General features: G+C 39.3%; 1 protein-coding gene across 2 annotated transcripts in view; it reads right to left on the bottom strand.

The window, feature by feature from the left end:
• The window catches only part of LOC111260337 (uncharacterized), a 55,533-nt gene that overhangs the window by 13,561 nt on the left and 19,602 nt on the right, over positions 1 to 22,370 (bottom strand). For both annotated transcript variants that reach the window (XM_086968272.1, XM_086968271.1), the window contains 2 exons: positions 13,561 to 19,015; positions 2,677 to 2,814 (listed from right to left, as the gene is read on the bottom strand). In XM_086968272.1, the coding sequence (XP_086824398.1) occupies positions 2,677 to 2,814; positions 13,561 to 13,654 (232 nt within the window). In that variant the 5' untranslated portion in view covers positions 13,655 to 19,015. The remainder of the gene's footprint in view (positions 1 to 2,676; positions 2,815 to 13,560; positions 19,016 to 22,370) is intronic.

The raw sequence follows: 22,370 nt of genomic DNA on the forward strand, positions 1-22,370 counted from the left end.
TGAAACGTAAGACCTTATGTCGTTACATTTTTTCTAGCTTTTTTCAATTTTAACACAATTTTAATAAATCAATTCTATAATAACCCTATATAAGACTTTGTATAGGCGAGCCCGCACCGAATACACCAAACAGGCGTACTTACGTGATTTTTCCTTATGAATTATAAGGACGATCTGTTAACTTTTTTTGGTATGACATTTGCGTATCTGACCTGAGGCACCGAACAAATCAACAAACGAAAAGGCAGTATTGGAAAAAAAAACGGCTTCATTTACGTGCATCGATCGAGGTTTTACAGCATAGTTAAAATAAACAAAGTTCAATAATTTGTCCAAGAAATCTCATTGTATGTAGTTCTTATATCGTTCTTAGGGTCGATATCTCACTGAACTTTTGACGCAGAAACTAACTTTTCTCTGACAAAATTATATAAGCAAATATTGGACTTTATTAATGTTTGCGTAATGTACAGATACAGCTAACCCAGGTGAAATACGCTTTCTAGTGAGGCGCAAATACTGTTTTTCAGCAACAAAAATTAACGTTGTAGATAAAATTAATAATACAGAAGCAAAAAAAACCATATAGCTTTTTTTTTTTTTTTTTTTTTATAGATATACAGCGCCGAGTATGCAAAGAAAAGACCGAAGTTTCCAAAATTAACTACCTGTGTGTACTTCCAATTGCACATAATTAGTGGGGAAGAAATGTTGAAAATCTTGAGTCTTGATTGTTTGTACAATACCGTAACGAGACCTATATACAATATACGAAAGATACTATAATCCAGAGGCGCAAATCGAAAATGCAAAACTCGATCTGCAAGTCGCATGCATCATGTCTTCGGGAACACTTCTAACGTACTAAAGGTGGTCGATGTAAATACAGATGTTTTTGCCTGGGGCATCCTTTTTTGATGGGAGTGTAAAAAAATACCACGAACTGTAATGAATACAAGAGATGAAGCTCATGTTTGGCCTATATATAAAGATTGTGGAAAAAATTTCTTATAGGAATGTCAACGTCGCCTAAAATCTCAGTAGCAGTCCTTATTTCAACTGAAGCTTTTTTTCCTTTTGTGCTTCGTGCTTAATATACGTAATTATTTAAGTAATTATCTTTGGAAATAGGGATCAGTTTATCTTAAAAAGCATCGGACTTTTTTTGGTAATTGATAGAGTTATGTGATTCTTCTTCACATTGTAGAACTGCAATTGGTATGAAATATGTTAAGTCCAAGCGAAAGAGTGTATGCTGTTACTCTGGTGAATACTAGATTAGGACATAAGTGGTTTCCTTTTTTGTTCCCTTTTCTTTTGTTACCTCTCCACGATTCCTGTATAGTCACATATCATTCAAAAACGCTCTCTGCTTTGTTAATTCGTTGTGAATTTGTAGAAATGGGGAAAAATTTAATTTTATCTCTGGTTTAGGCCTTAGAGATTAATTTCCCAAAGGAAGAAAAGTGTGTTTCTTTGACATTTACCCTATATCGCCTCCACCGAGAGTAAAATACGCCACTTCAAGGTAAGATATTTGCTTGTGTACGGCGCAGACTCTATAACTTAGTGGACTATCACAACGGACTCTTTGGGTTTAAAGAAATTAAAAGCCTAAATGTACGATGAATAAAGCGTAAGGAAACAGCGCTTCCTATTGAGATTTAACAAATCACATGATTCTACACAGAGTTGTCATCGGTGACGAGAAGTAGTATCCCCAGTTCGGCACAAAGCAGTAAAACGAATATGTAGCTCCGAGAGATACGTGTACCCAGAGTTGAGCTGAATCTCTAATTTAAAACAATGACGATTGGCTTTCGGTAACACTGCAGGGATCTTATACACTAAAAACGCTTTAAAAGAACAAGCTGGTCAATAAGGATCTGTATCCGGCCTAGCCATATGGGGCGAACGAACTATCCAAGGAAAAACTTGATGCACGAAGCAAAATCACGGCAATGCCATGGGAAATATTGCGAGAAGCATTTTGCAAAAGCTTAAGTGTTAAGTTGTTCTGCACCCACCATATATTTCAGACCTCGCTCCAACGGATTATCACTTTTTCCGATTGCCTCGAAACCGTTCATTTGACAGTGAGAAGGACTTCAAAACCCATTTAAATAATCCTTCAGCATGGCACCCAGAAGCTTCTGGCATGAAAGAATAGATAAGTTGGTTTAGAGATGAAAGAAAGTCGTGAAGAGCAACGACGAACATATGGTAAATAAATTTATTACCCGAATTTGAACGAAGCGCTGCATTTCACGTCCGATGGAAAATTAAAATGGTTCAAGTTCAAACCCGATAAGTAGGATTTTATTAAAACTTATATCCGACTTTTAATTGTTATTCCATGTCTTATTGTTGAAATGCTTACTATTTGCTATTTATCGTTACCTAAGTGACCATAAACCCTCTTCGAAATCGACGTCTCAAAATCACGAGTGTTAATAAGAATTTGGTAGCAACAAATAAAAACAAGCAGTGTAACTTTTAGGGCTTTTGTGATCGAGTCCTTTATGTTGTTTCCCGAATACCTCTGTGATGCCTCACTATAGAAACATTTCTTACCTGAACACATCGATGTGCCGTTAACATAAGCATATAGTTATCAAAATCAAGCGCTTCTAATGTAAGCAATACATACATAATCGAATGTACACAGGAACCTACCATTGTTAATCACGCTGACCATGCAGACGTCGTAGGCTTGGTCAGTCGGGCACTCGCGTAGATACTCGTCCGTGCAATCTTCGTTCTTCTCGACGCGACATTGGTAGCACCGCAAAGGTTCATCATCGGTAGCCAATGCTGGAACCATCATCATTCACATCATTTGTTCTGCTTATTAGTAACTTCAATTTTCACGCAGTTACAGTATGTTATTAGAGTTCGTTGCGTATTACAATATTAACGCTTCATTTCAACCCGTATATATTATAGTTCTACCTCATTGACATATTGTGTATAATTTGTCGCTAGCGTTGTAACAGTGTCGAAAGAAAATGTTTTCATTGGAAACACCGGATATTTTTCAGTGATACACGCTTGCACTCAGTGTTGTATCATACTAACAGTCTACACTAGATTGCCCGTTATAAGATAAATTTGGTCTTTGTTGTAACTGCTTTGCGTAGACCTCTGTAGATGTTACCCTGTTTTGTTAACGGTAGTTTCCTTTTCGAGTCTAGAATAACTAGTAGTTCCGATTTGAAAGATCGAGTGACTGTGATCTTGTCGCGCAGTGTATGCAGCGCCCGGCTTTTTGGCGCATTTTTTATGCCACTGGCTGCTCAGCATCCTGTCTCAATGTGCTATGAAGTTTCTCGTTCCGACATCGTATAATTGGAGTTAAATGACGGTAGTTCATCTGGGTTGCGACAATGGCCCACTAACGCTATCAAATCCTTTGCTCATTCGAGAGCTTGGCCTTCTTCACAAATGCCCGCTTCAGATTTAACGGTACTGGCCTATCGCACGCTCGTCTTTTAAGCTGTTAGACATTACTTCGGGCGAGTTTTACTAGACTTATTTGTGGTTTTCTTTAGCCACCTTTGAAAAGACAAGGTAACAATATGGTCTAATAATTATTTACTATATTTAGCTGCAATTTGAGCGAACATGTTCATGCTGACAATGTAGTCAGAGAAATACTTCCAACCCATTCGGATCACTGAAGGCCCATTAACCGCTCCATTAAACTATAACATCTGCCACGAGATAGGTTAGGTTAGGTTAGGTTAGGTCTTCGTTAGACATTGGCGTTCTTCCGCCAAAACAGATATAAACCGAACATATGTCAATAAAAAAGAAATATATTTAATTTGTCGTTCGCTTCGTAGGGAGATTTCAGCTCAGGTTCAACTTTTTCTGTGGCGAGTTCAGCGCTATGAAACACTACGGACGGCCAAAAACCGAATGCTTCCAGCACGCCATACGGTATTGACCAACCCAGTAGCATAGTTTGAGGTATCACAGGCGCTACATAGATAATTCTCTGATGATTATTTGTTCTTGAGAGGTACGGGCTGGAGCCGACTTGTTTCAGCGAAAGTCTTTTTCGTTAGACTAAATCGAGTCGAGCCTGTTCTGTAGGCGCCAATTTGCGGTTCAACCATGATCGTGACGTTATATTGATTGACCTAATTTGATAACATTTATAATGTCTAAGTGTCTGATAAATCTAGATAAAACTCCAAATAAGATTCTTCAGAAATCTCTGCGTTTGTGAAATTAATTTGTCTATATTATAAATAAGCTAAAGTTTCCCATTCCGTTACCAATTGCTGTCTGGAAAATCTCTACTTTTCGTATATAGTAACATTCTCCAATATGATAATTCAGTCCGTGACGATAGTTTCGCGGAACTATGAAGTTTAAGTCAATTCAAACGAAAAAAAAAAAAAATCTAAATATAAACTCAGCTGGCCCTCCATTTTTATCCAAAGGTCAGAGGTTGCTTTAAGCGTATGACCCCAATCAGGCAATAGCCCCTTTATTGGGTTAAACAATATTTGACAATGAAAATTTCAAAATATAAATTAATTGTAATAATAAACAACGTTAGAACAAAGAGACGGTTTTGGCAGTTGGCCTACGCAAGATTATATTATATCATTAAACTTTTCCCTGTTTGCAACCACTCCTAGTAGCATGTCCTGATGAGATCGTCCCTTAACACTCTAGCTAGACAACATACATAGAACGTTCTCTCTAGCTGAGGAATGAAGAGGTTCTCTCTATAATTCGTCGTCTCTGCGATACCTATTATGTAGATTCGATGTTAATTTGATTTACGTATTTTAGGACGCATTAACGTTTTTCTATAACGAGCAATATTTATAGGCTCTTTCCCAATAACGGTCGTATCTAGCTACTATTTTTGTAAAAGATCCAACCTGTCAAGGTATAAGCACAGGATTATAAATGGCACGTTGTCACTGGACGCGCCCCGACAAAAAGCAGATTATCACGCTGCGTAGCCTGCCGTTTAGGTAAATACATTTTTTGCGTGTCCGGATTAATGGCGTATTATGCTGCGGCCTTGAATATATGGACAATTAGTTCTGTATGTGGAAAAAGCTCGAACGAATTACTCTAAACGAGAAAGAACACGTTTAGCTTTGTGCAAAGCGAACCAGACATACAAGGATACAAAGAGCGTTTGGGGCACTATGCAACTTCAGTAGAGAAGAGAACTCCTTGATCACAGTGCACCTATAATCCGCCATCTTTGCCCTCAACATTTCGTCTTTTATTGGGATTGGGCAAAAAAAAATTTTCTGTCGAACCGTCCGCGTTGTTCCGAAAATATTCCGATTACAATGTACGGTATAGTTGCCTTTTAACACCTTTAGAGCTTCTTTTCCATAGAATTCGAAAACAAAAGCTTACGGTTAGGACGAATAATAGGTCCAACCGAAAGAAGCCGAGGTAAGCGTTTGTTGAGATAATGTATTAAAAAGATACTAGAAAACATTCAAAATAAGATGCCTTTTTTTAAACAGAAACTCCGGCTTAAACATTATGTAGGCCTTGGAAAGGCAAACATTTGCAGTGCGACGCATTCCTTTAGGTATTGACTTCTGCTATTTAGCAATAACGGGATACGTATTTTCACTATGTTTTTATGGCAGTAGCTTAAGATGGTCATTGAAAACTCAGTTTCACAACAAAACTTAATCAGAGAAAGTATTTAGCTTAAAAGTGATAGGAATATCTCGTATTATTTTAAAAGGGTATCTGTGAACTTTAATGAAGTCTGTCAAGGAATCAGACGTTTTTTGCCTTTTTATCAGCTTATTCGAGAATTCAGAGAAAATACAGGACACGACGCATCTCATTGTTAACTAGCGTAACCACCTCAGACGGAGCACGGAGAGCTCAAATAAATGATTTTTCTCTTTGACTGTCAAAACTGTTCCTCAGAAACATTGTTTCAGTACCTTGTTGGGCAGCTAATATCGATACACGTGCTTCTACTTGTTGGTATATTAGTCAACTTTTCACTTCCGTTTTTAAAGTATCATGCGACGGGACTGGTATTCAGTCCACCGTTATGTGGAAACAAAAAAAACTGGCTTAACGGCTGAGCGCTTAAAGCTTATGTTTTAGAATTCTCGACACGTAGAACTTTACTATTGTGCAAAGGAATGATCCCTATTTTGATAAAAGTCTACCAAAATTCTTAACTATAAAACAATAACTAAAATGCTTTTTCTGCCTGTTTAGTTTCTTCATCGTAATAGCAAGGACTTTTCCTAAAATTCTTGAAACAGGACAGGTTGAATTTGTCACCTCATTTTACTATAGGTTAACTTAATCTTTGATGTCTACTTGTAGTCTTGGTAGATTACATTATCTGTCTAAGCCGATACCAGTTTACAATGATATTTCTAGTACTAGCCTTCTGAAGAGCAGCGTCACTAGCAACTCTCTCCGTCACCCTCCGAATATGTGAAGCATTGTTACTACCCAGGACTGACTTTGTTTTGCCCCGCAAGTTGCAACATGGGGCACGTAAGAAAAAGCGTCAGAAGAACACAGACGGCGTGGTTCTTTTCCCAGAGCGCCGCAATACACCTCGTCTGTCTCATGATTGTACCAGTGACCTTATATGGCAAGAGCACGGAATGCTACCAGTTTTCCATTGAATAAACGCGTATCTATATATTTTTATCATTTGTGGCTAACTGACCGTACTCAAGTGACTAATGCTGGGTTTTATTCAGCGTAGAACTGAAAAAATAATAGAGGTCATTTTTTTTTTATTAAAGTTTTAAAATATCCATCAGAAATGTCCATTTTAGACGACATCAGAGTGGCTTCTCATCTAAATGGCCGTCTAAATATGACACATCTCTTAACAGGCCACATCATTATCGTTTCCATTGCACTTGCCGACTGCATTTATCTTCCTGTTGTTCTTTAGACTTGTAACCACTCTCTTAGGAATGGCTATCTTATGCTTCGAACCAAATTTTACTCTACTTCCTATTCTTTGCTGATTATTTTTTACTCCTCATATAATTTTTTGATATTTTGATGAGTTCGCTTCCAAGCTCCCATATCAACTATGTCCTATTCATTGGTATCGATTTTCGTATTTTTTTTATTTTTTTTTTTATTTCGAAGTTTTTGTTGGGCAGTGCAGCTCCCGTAAACCACTGATTTGAACGGGTGCTTCCCACCATGCAATGAGCATTAATCACGCTCGATTTTGATCTAGGCCATTTCACGTAACTGAGTTTAGTAGACAAATACATTACTACCAGACCGTCAGGGGTGCAACTCATTGACGTTTGCTTTGTGATTCTAGCTCAGCCTGGATTACCTCAGCTTTTTCTATAAACTATTTCTGGCACCTCTACCATGTCGCGTCGAAATTTGCTAGATTTATGAATCGCCCTAGAACTAGCTTCCCAATTCTCCTCTCTCTTTTCCATGTGTAGGCCAAACTCTGTTTATTTTTTTCATCATTGATTTTCCTTTTGTCTTTCGCTCTCTCTCGCTCTCTCTCTCTCTCTCTCTCTCTCTCTCTCTCTCTCTCCGTTGTTTTAGGATCCAGGCGAGGCCTTGGAGTCTGACCCCGCTCCGTCTCTCTTACCAGTCTTGTACCCTATAATTTCTATCATTTAACCCAAATAATTTGATTCAGTAACCTTTGCTGATATCACGCAGTATTATTACTTAGATGGACGTCGATTGATACCCAGCTTCCAGTACTGTTCGTTGTTTTCCTTTAAGCCCGCTCAGATCTATCAACAGATCCCTAATGGCGTCCAGCTACAGGTCTGCATGCAGCTCTATTGTATTCTATTACTGTAGGCTCGGTAAATGTTTGCATCCGCCAATAGCCGCAGACCTACATGTCCTTGAATACCTGTCGTAAAGATAATATCCTCATTCTGTTCACTTTGCAATCCATGTTATATATTTCTTGCTGCAATGTTACACAGCTAAATGAAACAACATTCTGTTTATCCTATATTTCCACAGGTACTGTTCTCTTTTTTTCGTCCTCCGAGTTCTGTCTTTTTAAGTCTTCTTTTTTTTTGTTGGATTGTTTTACACGGATTAGCTACGAATTGGTTCGAGCGAGCACTCGTGACATTAGCTTTCGCGGTTACCTTAGGGGAAATTGCGTGCAGAACGATCTCCAACGAGTCGCCACTCTACAAAACGTTATTCCCGCAATCTTGCGAGCTGAGCGCAGCTTCTTATTAGCATGTAACGTAACCACACCAATCAAACGTGTAGCGCACTACAAATCCTCGTAACCTAGATGTTGCTCTTGCCCAACCGCCTAGACCCATCTTTAAATACAGGTATGCAAGTACAGTCCTGATTATTTACCATAAAAGGATACCCGAACGAAGTGGGTTTAACACGAAATAGGTTAATCGAATTGGCCATTTTGGCATTCATCTTCTCTAGCGACACTGCTATGTCTGACGCATTGAGTTCGCATGTCGACATCGGAAGTCTCGGCTATCCTTTCAATAAGCCCGTGGTGAGAATTGCCATCTAGCAAATTCTTCGTATCCTAGTAGTGCCTAAGGCAGTAGCAAGGCTGGCAAGGAGACGTAAGCTGATTTGGCATGAGTCGCTCGTTCAGACCTGCGCATCCGTGCAAAGAATTTTTCTCGAAAGAGCTTTAATGGGTGGATGAATGGAGAAAGATTACAAATAACGCTGGAGGGATACATGAAGACTGCGAAAACGAGAACGCCGTCTCATGGCTACTCATGGTACTATCCGAAAAACTTTACAGCTGGAAACCTATGAAGTACTCCAGGTCGAGAGTCGGCCAATAAAAAGATATAGGTGCAATCATCCACCTCGGGTAGCTTTGCTTTTATGTCGAAACGCATCTCCTTGGGTGTTTTATTTCACCTTACTTTTGAATCAACGACGGTAGAGCAAACACGCGCTCGATCTTCGATTCTTATTTTCTAGGTTTTGTATCGTGTTTGTGACAGGGTTCTGTGTAGACCTTTCAAAAACCGCTATAGACTAACAATTAATCCTGATGGCAATTATCGAGCCTCCATACCGCTGCATTCAGAATTCGAGCATTGACTTCATTTGAGTTTCGTCACAGCACTGTTTCGATGTTCTGCCGCAACTGACCTTCAGTTTCTTTCGAGCACTGACTATTAGCAACGGCAGCTGTCTTGAGCATGCTAGAAGTCTGCCAGCTTTTGGTTGAATTCCCTTACGTTGGTTGTCGATTAGAAAGTTTACGCCTGATGAGTTTACGAATTATTATTCTTCCTCAAATAAATGCTGTGTTTAAATTACACATAAGCCAACTGTTAAGTTGAGCAATATTCACACATTGGTCACTTACGAGCCACCGAGTCACCACCACCACCACCATCGGGTTCGAACCCGAGTATAGATACACATCATTTCGTGCAGCCGTCTGGGAGCGATACCCGACGTAAAATTCAACATGAAACTTGAAAAGTGAGGTTCCGGTAGTCCCTCAAACAAAACCTATTGGTAAACTAGCAGTTAAAAAGACCCAAGTTTTGCTTCAGCGGCCTAGGTTTGGCATTTTTCTCGCAAACACTCAAATTGGTGACACAGGCGATAATCAATGATGCTGAGAACGTGCCCTTATTTCGAAGGTTCATCCATTACTTATTTTTTACATCTGCTTGTATCTTACCATGCAAGTGTTTAGAAAGGCACCAAACTGAATATTACGTTAAATATTAATTCATGAAAAAAATGCTAAGTTCCTGCTATGTAGCAACTGCTAGAAGTTGCTACATAGTTCGGACACGAGACTAGAATTATAATAGCCTCGCAATCGTGAGCATTTTCAGCTCTCCTTTCTGCTACTCAGTAACTTTCATATTTATTTATTCATTAATAATCATTTAACATTTTTGATGAAGCCACATCTCCCTACTAACCTTCTGCATGCTCATACTCCGTGCATGTTTAAAAATTTCTACCACACCGTAAATCCGCATACACTGGCGTAGCCATGGCGGGTCCGGCTATCTCTATACATATTGCTTTGATAAATATTCATACCAGACACGCGCAGCCAGTGGAAGTAATTTCAATGCAGTAAGCAAATGGGCAACGTCTACACTTTTATACTCTTTTTTTGCCATAAGATCGACGTCCATATTATTCAATCGTGTGGCAGACGGTGCAAAATAGGAAGCTCAAACGCTACGGTTATATTGTTCATCCGGCGAAGCTTTGTATTTCTTCGTTCACTGCCCTACGTAAGCTAACGAAGGTTGATTAGAACGTTTCATAATTGTTTTAGGGAGCTGAGATCCAAAGCTAAAAAAAAGTGATCGCTTAGTGTTATGGAGTTAACAAATGCTCGTATTTGGCTTCACGCACGTAAGCTTATTTTACTCTAACGAAGAGTTTAGACTGTCAAAAAAAAAACACCATGCAAGCCAGGCGCAAGCTCAGCTGTGGAAGCGCATGGGGGTCAAATGCTAGGCCATACAGAAAGCGCACTAAGTAAAAGCAAACGTCAACAAGTCCTACAGATTTACCTATGCCAATCAAGCAATACCTTTACTATAAGGATATAGGATACTGAACTTTAGCAAAGAACTGAGATGTTTAACTGACCGTTTTGACCTTTTCCCATTTTTTTTTTTGATACCCAGCAACATAAAACACTTCTATAGTATTTGGGCGAAAAACTGTTACAACTGCCTTTTGCGTTTATCCATTAGAACTAAATTAACTTTTAAGAAATTTTTGTAGATAAATACCAGCTAGCTTAATAGCGCTATAATAACGAGACCGTACGGCGGATGTATTGATTTTCCTAGGTTTCGAAAAACGTGCGTGGTCTGGCATCGCCAAAGTGGAAGATGGCCCCTGTTCTGTTTACTGGTTTGGCCGATTTTCTTCAATCATTTACTCTAATTTTATTAGTCGTTGACAGCAAAGGTTGAAATTAATTTTTACCAGGCGGCGGAAACTCAGTGCACGGTTGTTCTCTAATCCAACCCAGCGCGTACCATCAACGTCCTTGGTATCAGCCTGGGTTGTACTTTACTACAGATTAAAAAGCACACCTTTGTATTCACTTTTCATCAGTCCTAATCATATGTTTTAAAAAATATCTGGACTTCGTTGCGTTCCTGTAGAATTCTTTCGCGCCAATTTGACGCCAAAGTATTGACCTTTTTCTGGTAGTCAACGTTCTCAAGTTACTTAAAACTTTGGTGGTCGATGTTAAGTTCTCTGATGATATCGTGATCCTTCAGGTTCCTGTCCTGCTCAGTTTTTGTAATAATTTCATTAACTTCTTCTATAATTAGTAGGCCACTATCATTCGACATTAGAACTTCCAAAAACAACAATCACACAACCTTTTTTAGGTTGTTTCCTCCAATAAGATATCCTGATCATAAACAGAAACATTTTTTATGAGCCTAGACAGCATTTATGCCTGTATCGTAATATATTGTAAAATCTTGCGATTTTTCAGAAATTTCACTCATTTTCAAGACACTATCTAAAGTTTGACTGAAAGCCTTCCGACAATTTTAGAACATCTGTTACTGGCAAATCTCATCATTTAAATGACTTTGGTTTCAAAGCCATCCAGCCAGAAAAACATTCAATACCAATTCGACAACCTCATGTGTAAAGGTGATGACAATAGGCATAATAGGCCCTGCGTAAACATGCATTTTTACTTTCACTGCGCGTCACCTTGGAAAGCTTGCGTTGTTGCCTTCGCGTCAACGTATCTCCTCTGGCGACCTTGTGAGAAAACAAACCCGGAGCCATTTAAATATAAGAGCCTGTCGGTTGTTAACCAAGAACGGTTTCATGACCTCCTAAGCTGATCTGGAAGAACAGAAGCCGAGGGAGCGTACTTGACGATTCCGTTGTTTAGATGCGAGCAATATAGTTTCAGCGAGTTTCAGCAATAATAGTCTAACTCTGTATTAATAAGGAAGCCACGAAAGGAAGAGACAAAGGTTCATATGAAGTTGTCAATGCGGAGACCGCTACATCCACGACATCCTCCTATTCTTATCTATGATATATAAAGGGCGAGCCTCACAAACAAGTTCTACCTTCTGTCTTTTGTTCTTGCAGACGATCCGTTTTGAGCACACACATTGGACCGCATAAGGCCGAACCAAATGGTGCGGGATCGAGACTATACTGAATCCAGCTAATCTGCTCGGCCGGACCTCAAGTTATGAACTCGAAATCCTGGCTCCATTCGTTCTATATGCCGTTGAACCTGCTAATAGTAGTACATCATGGAACACGTAGGCACTCCGTAACAGACATAGTGCGTTAGTCCTCGGAAAATTATGGCGGAAAATCGATCCTGAAGTGGATTCGAGATAGCGCTGAATACTTAAACACGTATACAAATAGCCAGTTCGTCGAAGATTGTTTTCGATTACTGCGAAGCTGAACGTTCCTCTCTAAACCTTTTCCAAACAGGAATGCCACTTCATAGATATTTAATGATTAGACATATTTTTGTTTCTGCGCATCCATCAGCTTACTTCAGCACGTGTCAGTTATGTGGTAAGAGATAGATGGGGTCACTTCGTAGGACGCACGATTATGTTATAGATTGCTAGCTGACCAATCCAATGTGGTCGACCTACTGCTAATACAGACAACTTCGTATACAAGTATAGATAAACCGAATGAAACAGGAATAATAATGATCGCAAAATCCTAACTCAACTAGTGCCCTTTCAATATGAGCTGAATAACATCAATAAGTAATAATGCTGCAGACTAATAACTTATAGATACACTTAAATATATATATATATATATATATATATAAAAACAAACCTCCGGCATTAATCGAATGATCCCCAATTTTCGTGCACAGCAAGATCAAAATATGTTGAACCAGTTGACTTTTTCGGTTGCAGGCTTCGAGATGCCTGATACCGTTGGAAATAATGATCGCTTTTTTATTGTCGGTGTCAGGCATGTTACAGAGCCATTGTTCTACAAAATAAGTTGATCAAGTTTAAAGAAGTTAACTGTAGTTTTACTAAGATACTCGATAGCATTTGAATAATGTTTCTTTATTACTCTTCACTCTCTATGTTTTTTGGCTTTTATGTGATCTATGGCTTTCTGCAAGTTCATTTAACTCTTAGAAAACTTTTAAGCACTTTCACTCTATGACCAAAAGGCAGAACCTCGGGAATTAAAATTATTATTTACTTATTACTACTGGCTATCTTTTGTTCAACTACTTGAAATATAAGTTGAAAAAAGCAGGAAATTTTCTGTCTTATGCAATTGTAATTTTCATCTACTTTTTTATAAATTCTAAATTTTGGCGATAGCATAAACATTAAGGACTTATGGTCCCATTGTAAAAAATGCTTTGTCTATTTACCGAGTCCTATCTTTTGCTCAAAAATTGGTTTCAAGTATCGAGACAATCTGTATACACCAGTCAAATTGCACCTTTGGAGATCTAACAGTATATTCCTAACTTTGGCATTTAAGATTAAAATTAGACATTTTATTATCGAACAAATTCATGGCAAATTTACTTACCGGTTCCCGATAGTGAGACAATCAACGCCGCCGCGGCTAGCATACCGTATAGTAACATTTTGTTGTTATTATTGCTTGAGGGGAATCTGCGCATTTGAATCGATCAGTCTTCTGATCGAACAGCACTAACACAAGTAATGATTGACACCCAGATGGAGGTGACGGACAACGTGATGATGGTGGCCAAGGATTAAAAATAGTGTTGATGTTATTGTTCCTTGTGTTGTTTATTATACATCCACCACATATGCACGCTATAAGGGTGCTGGTGTAAATAACGTTACGACTATAGTGGATAGTCACTCGTTAGTTGTTGAAGTGCCGACCAACGGTTAGTGGTTTTGTTTACTTTTTGCGCCACTTCGATCTTTTCAAGGTCGAGCGGAGCAGGTTGTCACCGCCGGCGCCCCATCAATTCTCATGTGCCTTCATTTGATGAGGGCAACAATAACGATATAAAGCGATTACCGCGATCAGTGCCACTGCATACAACGACGCATCAACAGCAGTAGCGCTTATTCATTCATTGCGTTACTTCTGCAGTTGCTGACGATATGCCCGCACCACTGCGCTTAGGATCCGTCTCAGCGTTTTCGCTCTAGCTTGTTTCTTTTTTGTTTAGTTCTCCATTAGATTGAAATGATATAGTATAGAAATAGGAGCTGCCTGCTTCCTGCTTCCCTTATAATCAAAGCTTCGATTTCACTGTGTCCTATGCTGTCGTATATCTATCTATACCCTGCCGTATTATCTACAACGTACATTTTCAGTTGCGTTATCCACGACGTATGTAAAACAACGCTATGACAACACGCACTCAGTCACACAGAGCGCTCAGATGCCGTGCCAATCGAGAGACACTTAGCGCACTTTCCTTATTAATGGCTGTGATCGAACACAGTCAAACTCCTAACAAGGAGCGAAATGTAAGATATTTCCTTTAACGGCCCTATTCGTTCCCGTGTAGCTCCTGTTAACTGATTTTGTTCAGTAGTCGAGTTGTAGCTTTTATCGGGGAAATTATTTTCACCGTTTACTTTTGATTCACTGTTAGGAAGTCTTCAATGACCAAGGACTTTAGGCTTTATAACGTGTGGGCCAGAAGTGGTAGCAGCGCAGCAGCTGACCACTGTTGTCGGCAGCAATAGCAGGTTAGTAGTCCTAGCGGTTGTTGTTTCACAAAATCTTTTTTCCACCGTTGTTGACGCCTGGTTTGATCACACTGGTGAAATGTAACTGCCGCTGCGGCCGCTGTAGCCAGCGTTCATCTTCCCCCTTTGACAATAGCGTTGGTTTAGTGGAGGAGGGACATCCGCCTATCTGCCATAAAACGACCTCGATGCATACGTTGTTTAGTCGCGTCTTTGAATACGAGCGTGCGAACCCCCAGCGACGCCGCCGTTGCCACTACTGCTGTCCACGACTGTACGAGAACGGGCAAGGCAGCCCACACAATTGCAAACGGATAGCCGCGTAGAAGCGTAAGTTCACGTTTAGCGACGTAAAACGGGGTTGGACGACGACGACGACGACGACGAAGAGGAGGAGGAGGAGGAGGAGGACGTAGAGGATGATGATGATGATGATGATGATGACAGTCCCGCCACAGCAGTATCTGCCACAACCACTATTTTTCTCTGCTTCATTCTACCACTTCTCCCTTTCCGCGCCCTCCATTTCTTCTTCACTTGACTGCATGTGTGTAAGCGGGTGTCTGTGTACTAGGTGCGCAAGACCTCTAATATGCAGATGTCTACGCAGGGTGGCTGCATGCCTGCATACTCCTGTCACTATTCTCCCTTCGTGGCGGATTCTTACTTGTACCACCAGCGCAACCACATTTACCACCTCCTTTCCTATCGTTTGCGTGTACTTGAAAGATGGACCCTTTTCGTTCCTCTTTTCGGCCTGTGCGTCTATGTGTGAGTGAGTGCGCGTGTGAGTACATGTATGTCTGTTTTTAAGGTTACGTATACGTGCGCGACGTACGGCACCGCGCTCTTTGGTCTGTGTTTGTGTAAACGGGACCGTGTGAACTTTAGCGCAGACTGCCCACCGCTGTCAGAATCACCGGAAAGACGTGTGCGTTCCCGAAGGGTACGAGAAAAATAAGGAGGAGAAACAGGCCTGACTATGTATCACTAGTAAAACATTGATATCCGTCCGTTTATGTCCATGAGCATTAATGCCCAGTGCCTGCATGCACTGGTGAATGCGCGCATGCGCGTACATGTACATGGAGCATCGAGCGCAAAAACGATAAATGGAGATAAGGACGCGGAACCCGTGTGGGCAAGACCCGATCTGCTATTGGGAACGTCGTCTGCTTAGCTGCGCATGAGAGGCTTTGACGGGGAGGAGGGAACAAAGCGTGATTCTTACCCCCTACCCTCCTCCTGTTCCTTGTTCTCCACTCCACTCCGAGCTAGAACTTCCACTGCTACAAAAAGGATAGCTGTGATTTTTGCGTATTGGTGACGACGAGGTATCGATTTGGAAAACGCTCCATCGCGCCCAGGAACTAAACTGAAAAGGCCTGTTGAAAAGGGAGAAAAGTCTTCAAATCGGTCCTGCGCCAACTTACGGGAATCAAGTTAAGCTTGAAATAGGAATTTCGTACTAACATTATAATGTAGTACGAATGATTCCATGTTACAATAGTCTAGAATTGATAAGTAAACGTTTGACAAGGTCTTCGCCATCTCCAATGGGTATTTTGTCCCATACGTAAACACTCGAAATGCACTAAACACTCACACTTAATCTACATGAAAAAGTCTTCTTTACTGATCCGCGCCCGGCTGTGACACGTACCATTCGCCACGAGCGATTCAATGATCGTACTAAAATTCTCTACGAAAACTTCTATACTGAAATTTATCCTGTAACTGTTACTCTATGAAAAACGAAGAGCTTACACCCACGATCCCAGCGGTACAATGTGATACTAAGCGTGAAATGTTTGAAACCGAATTCAAATCGACCGATGTGTCTATTGATTGTCTTAAGGAATCCTAATGTTCCAGTCAGGTAAAACAAAACGTTTCGAATTTTACTGCGGCTAGACATTCCGTCAGACTAAAACAACTATTCCTTAGAGTCTATGGTAACCTTTGTTTGTCCATGTGACCGATTCACATTGCCAATAAACATCCCTTTTCAAGTCAAATTGGGTTTCATTAACTGTATCTACTTTTTTTTATTGGGAGCATTGATAAACACATGTGTGAACATATACGTCGTACGTCAGACAAAATCGTACCTTTTTTTTACTTACGAGGGTGTATTTTGTCGACAAACTCATGAATGGAAAGCAAAATAGCGAAACAATTTTACTAAAGAAAAAAGATTATTTAATTCAGCGCAGGTAAAACGACCAAGCGCAGAGACGGTGAAAATTAAATGACGAATTCAATTAGAGATAATCATATCTAATCATGACTAAAGGGTAGCACTATTTTTGTATTCGCCACCATTTCTATGAACTTTCTCCATCTCTGAACTAAGTTATTCATTTCTTCCCGAGAAGTCTAAGTTTGCTGTTGAAGAACTTGATCAGCCAGTGTTTAAGATTTCCTTTATTAGTAGATGTAGTGTTACGTATTTATTTTATCAGTGATAGAAGAAGACGCTAATTTGTCGACATGTTTTAGAAAATATGATGGGTACAGAAGGACTGGCCACTCAAGCTCAAACAGGAAGGATTTAAGGACCTTTTAATATGAAGCGAAAGATTATCACAAAGAAGACTGACAGATTTTTAATTTTTTTAATATATATATATATATATATGTATATGCCCCACTTCTCATGCAACTGGGCCATACATAAATCTTTGACGATCTTTTTGTTTTTGTCTAGTATTATTTCGGACGGAGATATGGCTTATGTTTAGGCTTAGACTATATCACAAAATCATTTACTCCTTGCTCTGCTTATATTGTCAGACACCAATAACAATTCTTATTAGAAATCAATCTGCATTTTTAATCTCGCTAAAAATTGTTGGAGAAGCAGTGTTTTTATGCTTGTTTTCAAAAAAAGCTTCTAGACATGACGTCCGCACCGAATATGAAATGCACTTGAATGTTTCGATAGCTTTTAAAGTTAAATAAAAGATGAAATCAAGTTGATGTTTACGAAACGCCTAAGGTCTAGCAAACCAATGGCGTTATTGTGAACGTGTCTTTAAGTTCAACATACTTAACCTTATCATAGGTGTTTGCTTGGAAGCCAACGCTTCCAGGTTCACTCGTAGTAATTTCTTCCTGTACGCATATACGTGGTATGCGTGTGACACGATCGATTCCGGACCGATTGCCGTAAGCGAGTACATACATTTTATATTTACCTTTAAGCCATTAGAGATTTTCATTAGGCGCAAAGTACTGCGGATGTCGTGTGGCGTCCTAGCTATCACCAAAGCCGTGTAATCTATAGAATTTTTGACTATTACTTCGTAACGAAACGGCTGACACGGAGCTGCTTCCCAACGCAAGGAAACGCGCAGTTAAGACTGAAGCCTGTCGAGGAAACCGTAGACATTGCCTCACCACGTCATCGGTATCTGAAGCAATACTGTGCGGCTCATGTACGAGCGATTTCTTTCCACTGCTAAAACATCAAGTTCCAAGTATAATCGCTCGTATCCCTTCCATATTTCTCGAAAGGTCTAGTTTCGGTTGTCGTAGTAATAGTAAAGAACGAATATCTATCTCCTTTTTTGTTATTATTATTATTTTTACTCAGGTGAGTCAACGCATAGATTTTCCAAACATATAAAGGTTTAAAACACATCAAAGCAAAAAATGCCTAACAGCAGTAGGTTGATGCGGGAACTAGGAAATGACTGTACTAATTTCATAACGGTATACTGCTCTTATAGGATTACAAGTAATTAAATAGAGCAAGTTAAATATTTTATAATTATTATAGATGACTTACTTGCATTTTGCTGATATCGTAAGGTAGAAAAGTTAACCTCAGGTATGGACTGAACTTCAACAGATAAAACGTCACTACTAGATGATATGCTTAGTTAGAATTATTGCAGCGATTTTGCTTAGGCAAAAAGCTTCAAACTTAGGGAAACGTAATACGACGTCCAACAACGGAAAGCAGGATACGGTAAAAAAGGATTCTAAAACTGTAGAAATAGAACAGCGTAAAAGGAAAACGGCAAGGTAAAAATAGAATAGAATGATTTAGATCTAGGAAATACAATTAAACGCTTAATAGCTTCTTTACGGAACTTTGATTTATGTAGGTCCAAGTTTGTTATAATGATTTACGCAAACCTATTCAATCTATAAGCTATTAGCGAGCTAACGAATGCGTAATATAAAAAAGCAGATCCGATGGGGAACAGTATTTAGCTCTAGAGTTTAAACTTTGTTTGTCTGTTAAGACAAGCAAGTGTCGTCTGGCGCTGATCCAATTCCTGCAATTCGTCGATCTGCAAAGACAGGAAGGACGTCAAGTTAACTTCGTAAATTTTTTACAATGGGTGCACACATTTTTTCCTCTGCTGAAAATCAAACAGCGATTAGCACACCATTTTCATTTTTGACAGGACCAAAATTTGTCTTGGCACTAAAATTCGAAATACTCGGTCTATTGATGAAGCCAGACGTATAACCAGTTGAAAAGATCAGGTTAAGATTCTTCCTGGGATGGGTGATATCATTAAAGAACAAGAAGAGGCGCAAGGCACTGAGAAGACGATCCTGGAGAACATCGAAAGGAATGCATGCTCCTAAGTCGGGCGTGTATAAGTATGAATTGCGTACATCTTGAGACTCAATAGTAGTTGATACACATAATCATCGAGATTATAAACTGCGCGCCTATCAGAAAGGATCACCTGGGCTGACAAAATCGAACGTCTTATGGCAGTGTGAAAAAGGAGCTAGGCAACCGCCTCCACATTGCTTGTTCGTTCTGCGTTCATTGCTTCCTTCGTCGATTATCAATAAACCTCTATATTAAATATTCTTTAAAGACATGGTACTTCATTGAGTTGGGTTTTCCATTCCAATTCAATAAAGCACTGTGGATCTTTGTAGGACATCTTATATATGCTGTCAATCGCAGATTACGCAGAGGCTTTATTGAGGCGCATTTTCCATCGCCTTCTGAGCAGAAAACAATCTTTAAACGTCTTGTTTGTCCGTAATATCATTACGGAATCGACTGAACAATATCTCAGACGCAGGGAAACTTACGATAAACGTGAGCACTCTACTGGAACTCAGCTAATGTAAGAAATTTTGCAATGGTTTACGAAAAAATTAACCTACTACCAGATATAAATATGTTTCATATTTTTATTGATTAATCACAACTATTTTCTTTCTTCGTAATTTCAAATAAACTATCCCAATCCTTTATTAAACAACCCTTAAAATCAACAAACCAGGTACAACTGGTATCTTTGTAATGCTTAGGTTTTATAGTACCGTTCGTAATCCCCAGTGGTAATAGGAGGTGTAATTTGTCATTTGGTTTTTAACACATGCGAAAACACAAGCCTGGAATAAAAGCTATTAAATAGTCCTTGAAAAGGGTTCAGTTAAGCAGTTTTGTAAGCATTTGACAGTTGCGGTACGAGATGGCTACGAAGTTTCATTTGCAGGTGAGTTCCAAAAATCAATGCAGCTGCCCAAGGAAAAAAATATATAAACTACATAAGACTGATTATAAGACATTTCTCGACGATGTATTTGTTCCGTTTATGATTCGATTATTTGGTTTGTAAGAAACGAGGCCAAGTGTAAAGCTTTTTCCTAGTGAAACTTGAACGTCTTGAACTTGAACTAAGAATATGTTACAGCTCACTAGGGATGTTATTTGCGTACGAGTGTACCGCTTCCAAAAATGGCCAGACCCTGTAGCAAAAATGTGTCCCAATTTCTATGGAAATCGTTTTAAATTTCGAATGATTTTACGAATTTGAAGTCAGCGTAGTCGCACCTTAGTTTCGATGCGGTAGTTTCGCAATTTCTCAGTCGATGTTAAGCGGCCTTTAAATAGAGGCCTAGATTTACTTTTACCGTTATAAATATAAACAAATGGGAATATATTTTTTAATTTATTAGACAATTATTTAATATGGTTTTCGCAAAATATTATGATTCGGCAATTCTAGAGTTTCAGAAACAGATTTTTGTGCTTGCGCTACAAACACCATCAGATATAAGAAACAAAAAAAAAAAGGTGAGGCAATGCCTAAGGTGATATCACATGCAGTCATGTTAGGTTGAACGGTTTTACGAGAATAGCAATAGGCCAACAGCACAATCTTAAACGTTGAAAACCTGCTGTATGGGCTTTTAATTTCTTCCAATGGTGCTGGACTCCCTAGCCTCTATGTTTCGAGCTTTACGTCAGGTGTCGCCGTTAGGCATTCGTTCAGACGGCTGACTGGCTCTCGCGACAAAACGAAGTCCATCTGCCTATGCCCGGGTTCGACCCCGGACCATCACGTGTCCTTAAGATTAGCAAGTAAATGCGTTACCCACTAAGCTACACCGAACGAAGTTCAAATCCTAGCCTACTCGATAGCCTCCAAAGTGGCGGCTCTATGTGCCCTTATTAAAGGTCACACTGGACAGTGGAAATACTGTATACATAGGGTGTCCTGATGTTCGAGGCTAGTTCTGTTGAAATTAATTCTAAAAATTTTACATGCACACATTGTTATTTTGCAAAATAAATTATTCAATTTAAATTACGCTAAAAATATACAGGACAGATAAACAATTGCTAATGCATTGCTGTGTTTTTTTACCTATGGGAGGAGCTGTCACATTCAATAACAGTGAAAGTTGTCAAATAAATTATGGTAGAGGTGCACTGGCGAATGATACGAAAAAGCCTCAAATTATTATAGCAGGAAAATGTAGGTCTTCAGGCCGATACTGAAGAGTGGAAACATTAGTTCTCCAGTTGAAAAGATTTACCTCGATGGTTTGGTTCGGACTATTTTTGCATGCAGGGAAGAATTTCTGTCGAGATCTCGCAAATGGTAGCTGATCAAATTATCCGATAAGTTATTCTCATGCTGATTTCTGTATACCTCATTGCTCTTGAAAGAAAACCGAATAAGTCGTCAATCTGTATCTAAGTGAAAGCAAACAAATGCGTCTAAATTTGTGTTATCTCCAAAAGCATAAATGGCGAACTTTAGAAGGTCTTGAATATTCGTTGAGCCGCGGTCAACTTCGTAGGTTTCTATGAGTCTTTGGATTAGGAATTTCCATTAATTTCAAAAGCTAATTGCTTCGGTGTAACCTATTTTATGGCATGTTTATATTGTGAAAATTACAAGCAATGTAAAATCAGACATGAAAGCTGGTTCGTAGATACTGGAGCGTAGCGAATTTCAATTGTCCCATATCGGTTATCGTGAAGACTGGACGTTTCGTTATTTCTCTGAGGCTGCATTTTTTGTTCTGATCGTTCTGGGCCTTTAAAGAATATAGTGCAGCTTTGAAATGGGCCAGCTAGTCAACATAATAATCAACTCGTATGCCCTACGTGCAGTTAACAAACTAGTCGACCGGAATCGCTACGAATTTTTTCTTTCGCGTTCGGCGGTGGGCAAGCTTTCTTGGTTTGCCTTTTAGAATGAGATTTTATACTAACAAATCTGTATCAACAATTATAAATCTGCTTATATTGGTTGCTTTTTCAATAGACTCAAATATTTGTTTATAATAAAGAGAGGCAACTGTGTTAATTTAGAAAGATCAAATGTATCACCTACTTTCAATTTATCTAAATCATATCCAGCCCAAACGAAACTGCAG

The sequence above is a fragment of the Varroa jacobsoni genome, unplaced genomic scaffold (assembly GCF_002532875.2).
Source record: "Varroa jacobsoni isolate VJ856 unplaced genomic scaffold, vjacob_1.0 scaffold_429, whole genome shotgun sequence".
In the NCBI taxonomy this organism is placed as follows: domain Eukaryota; kingdom Metazoa; phylum Arthropoda; class Arachnida; order Mesostigmata; family Varroidae; genus Varroa; species Varroa jacobsoni.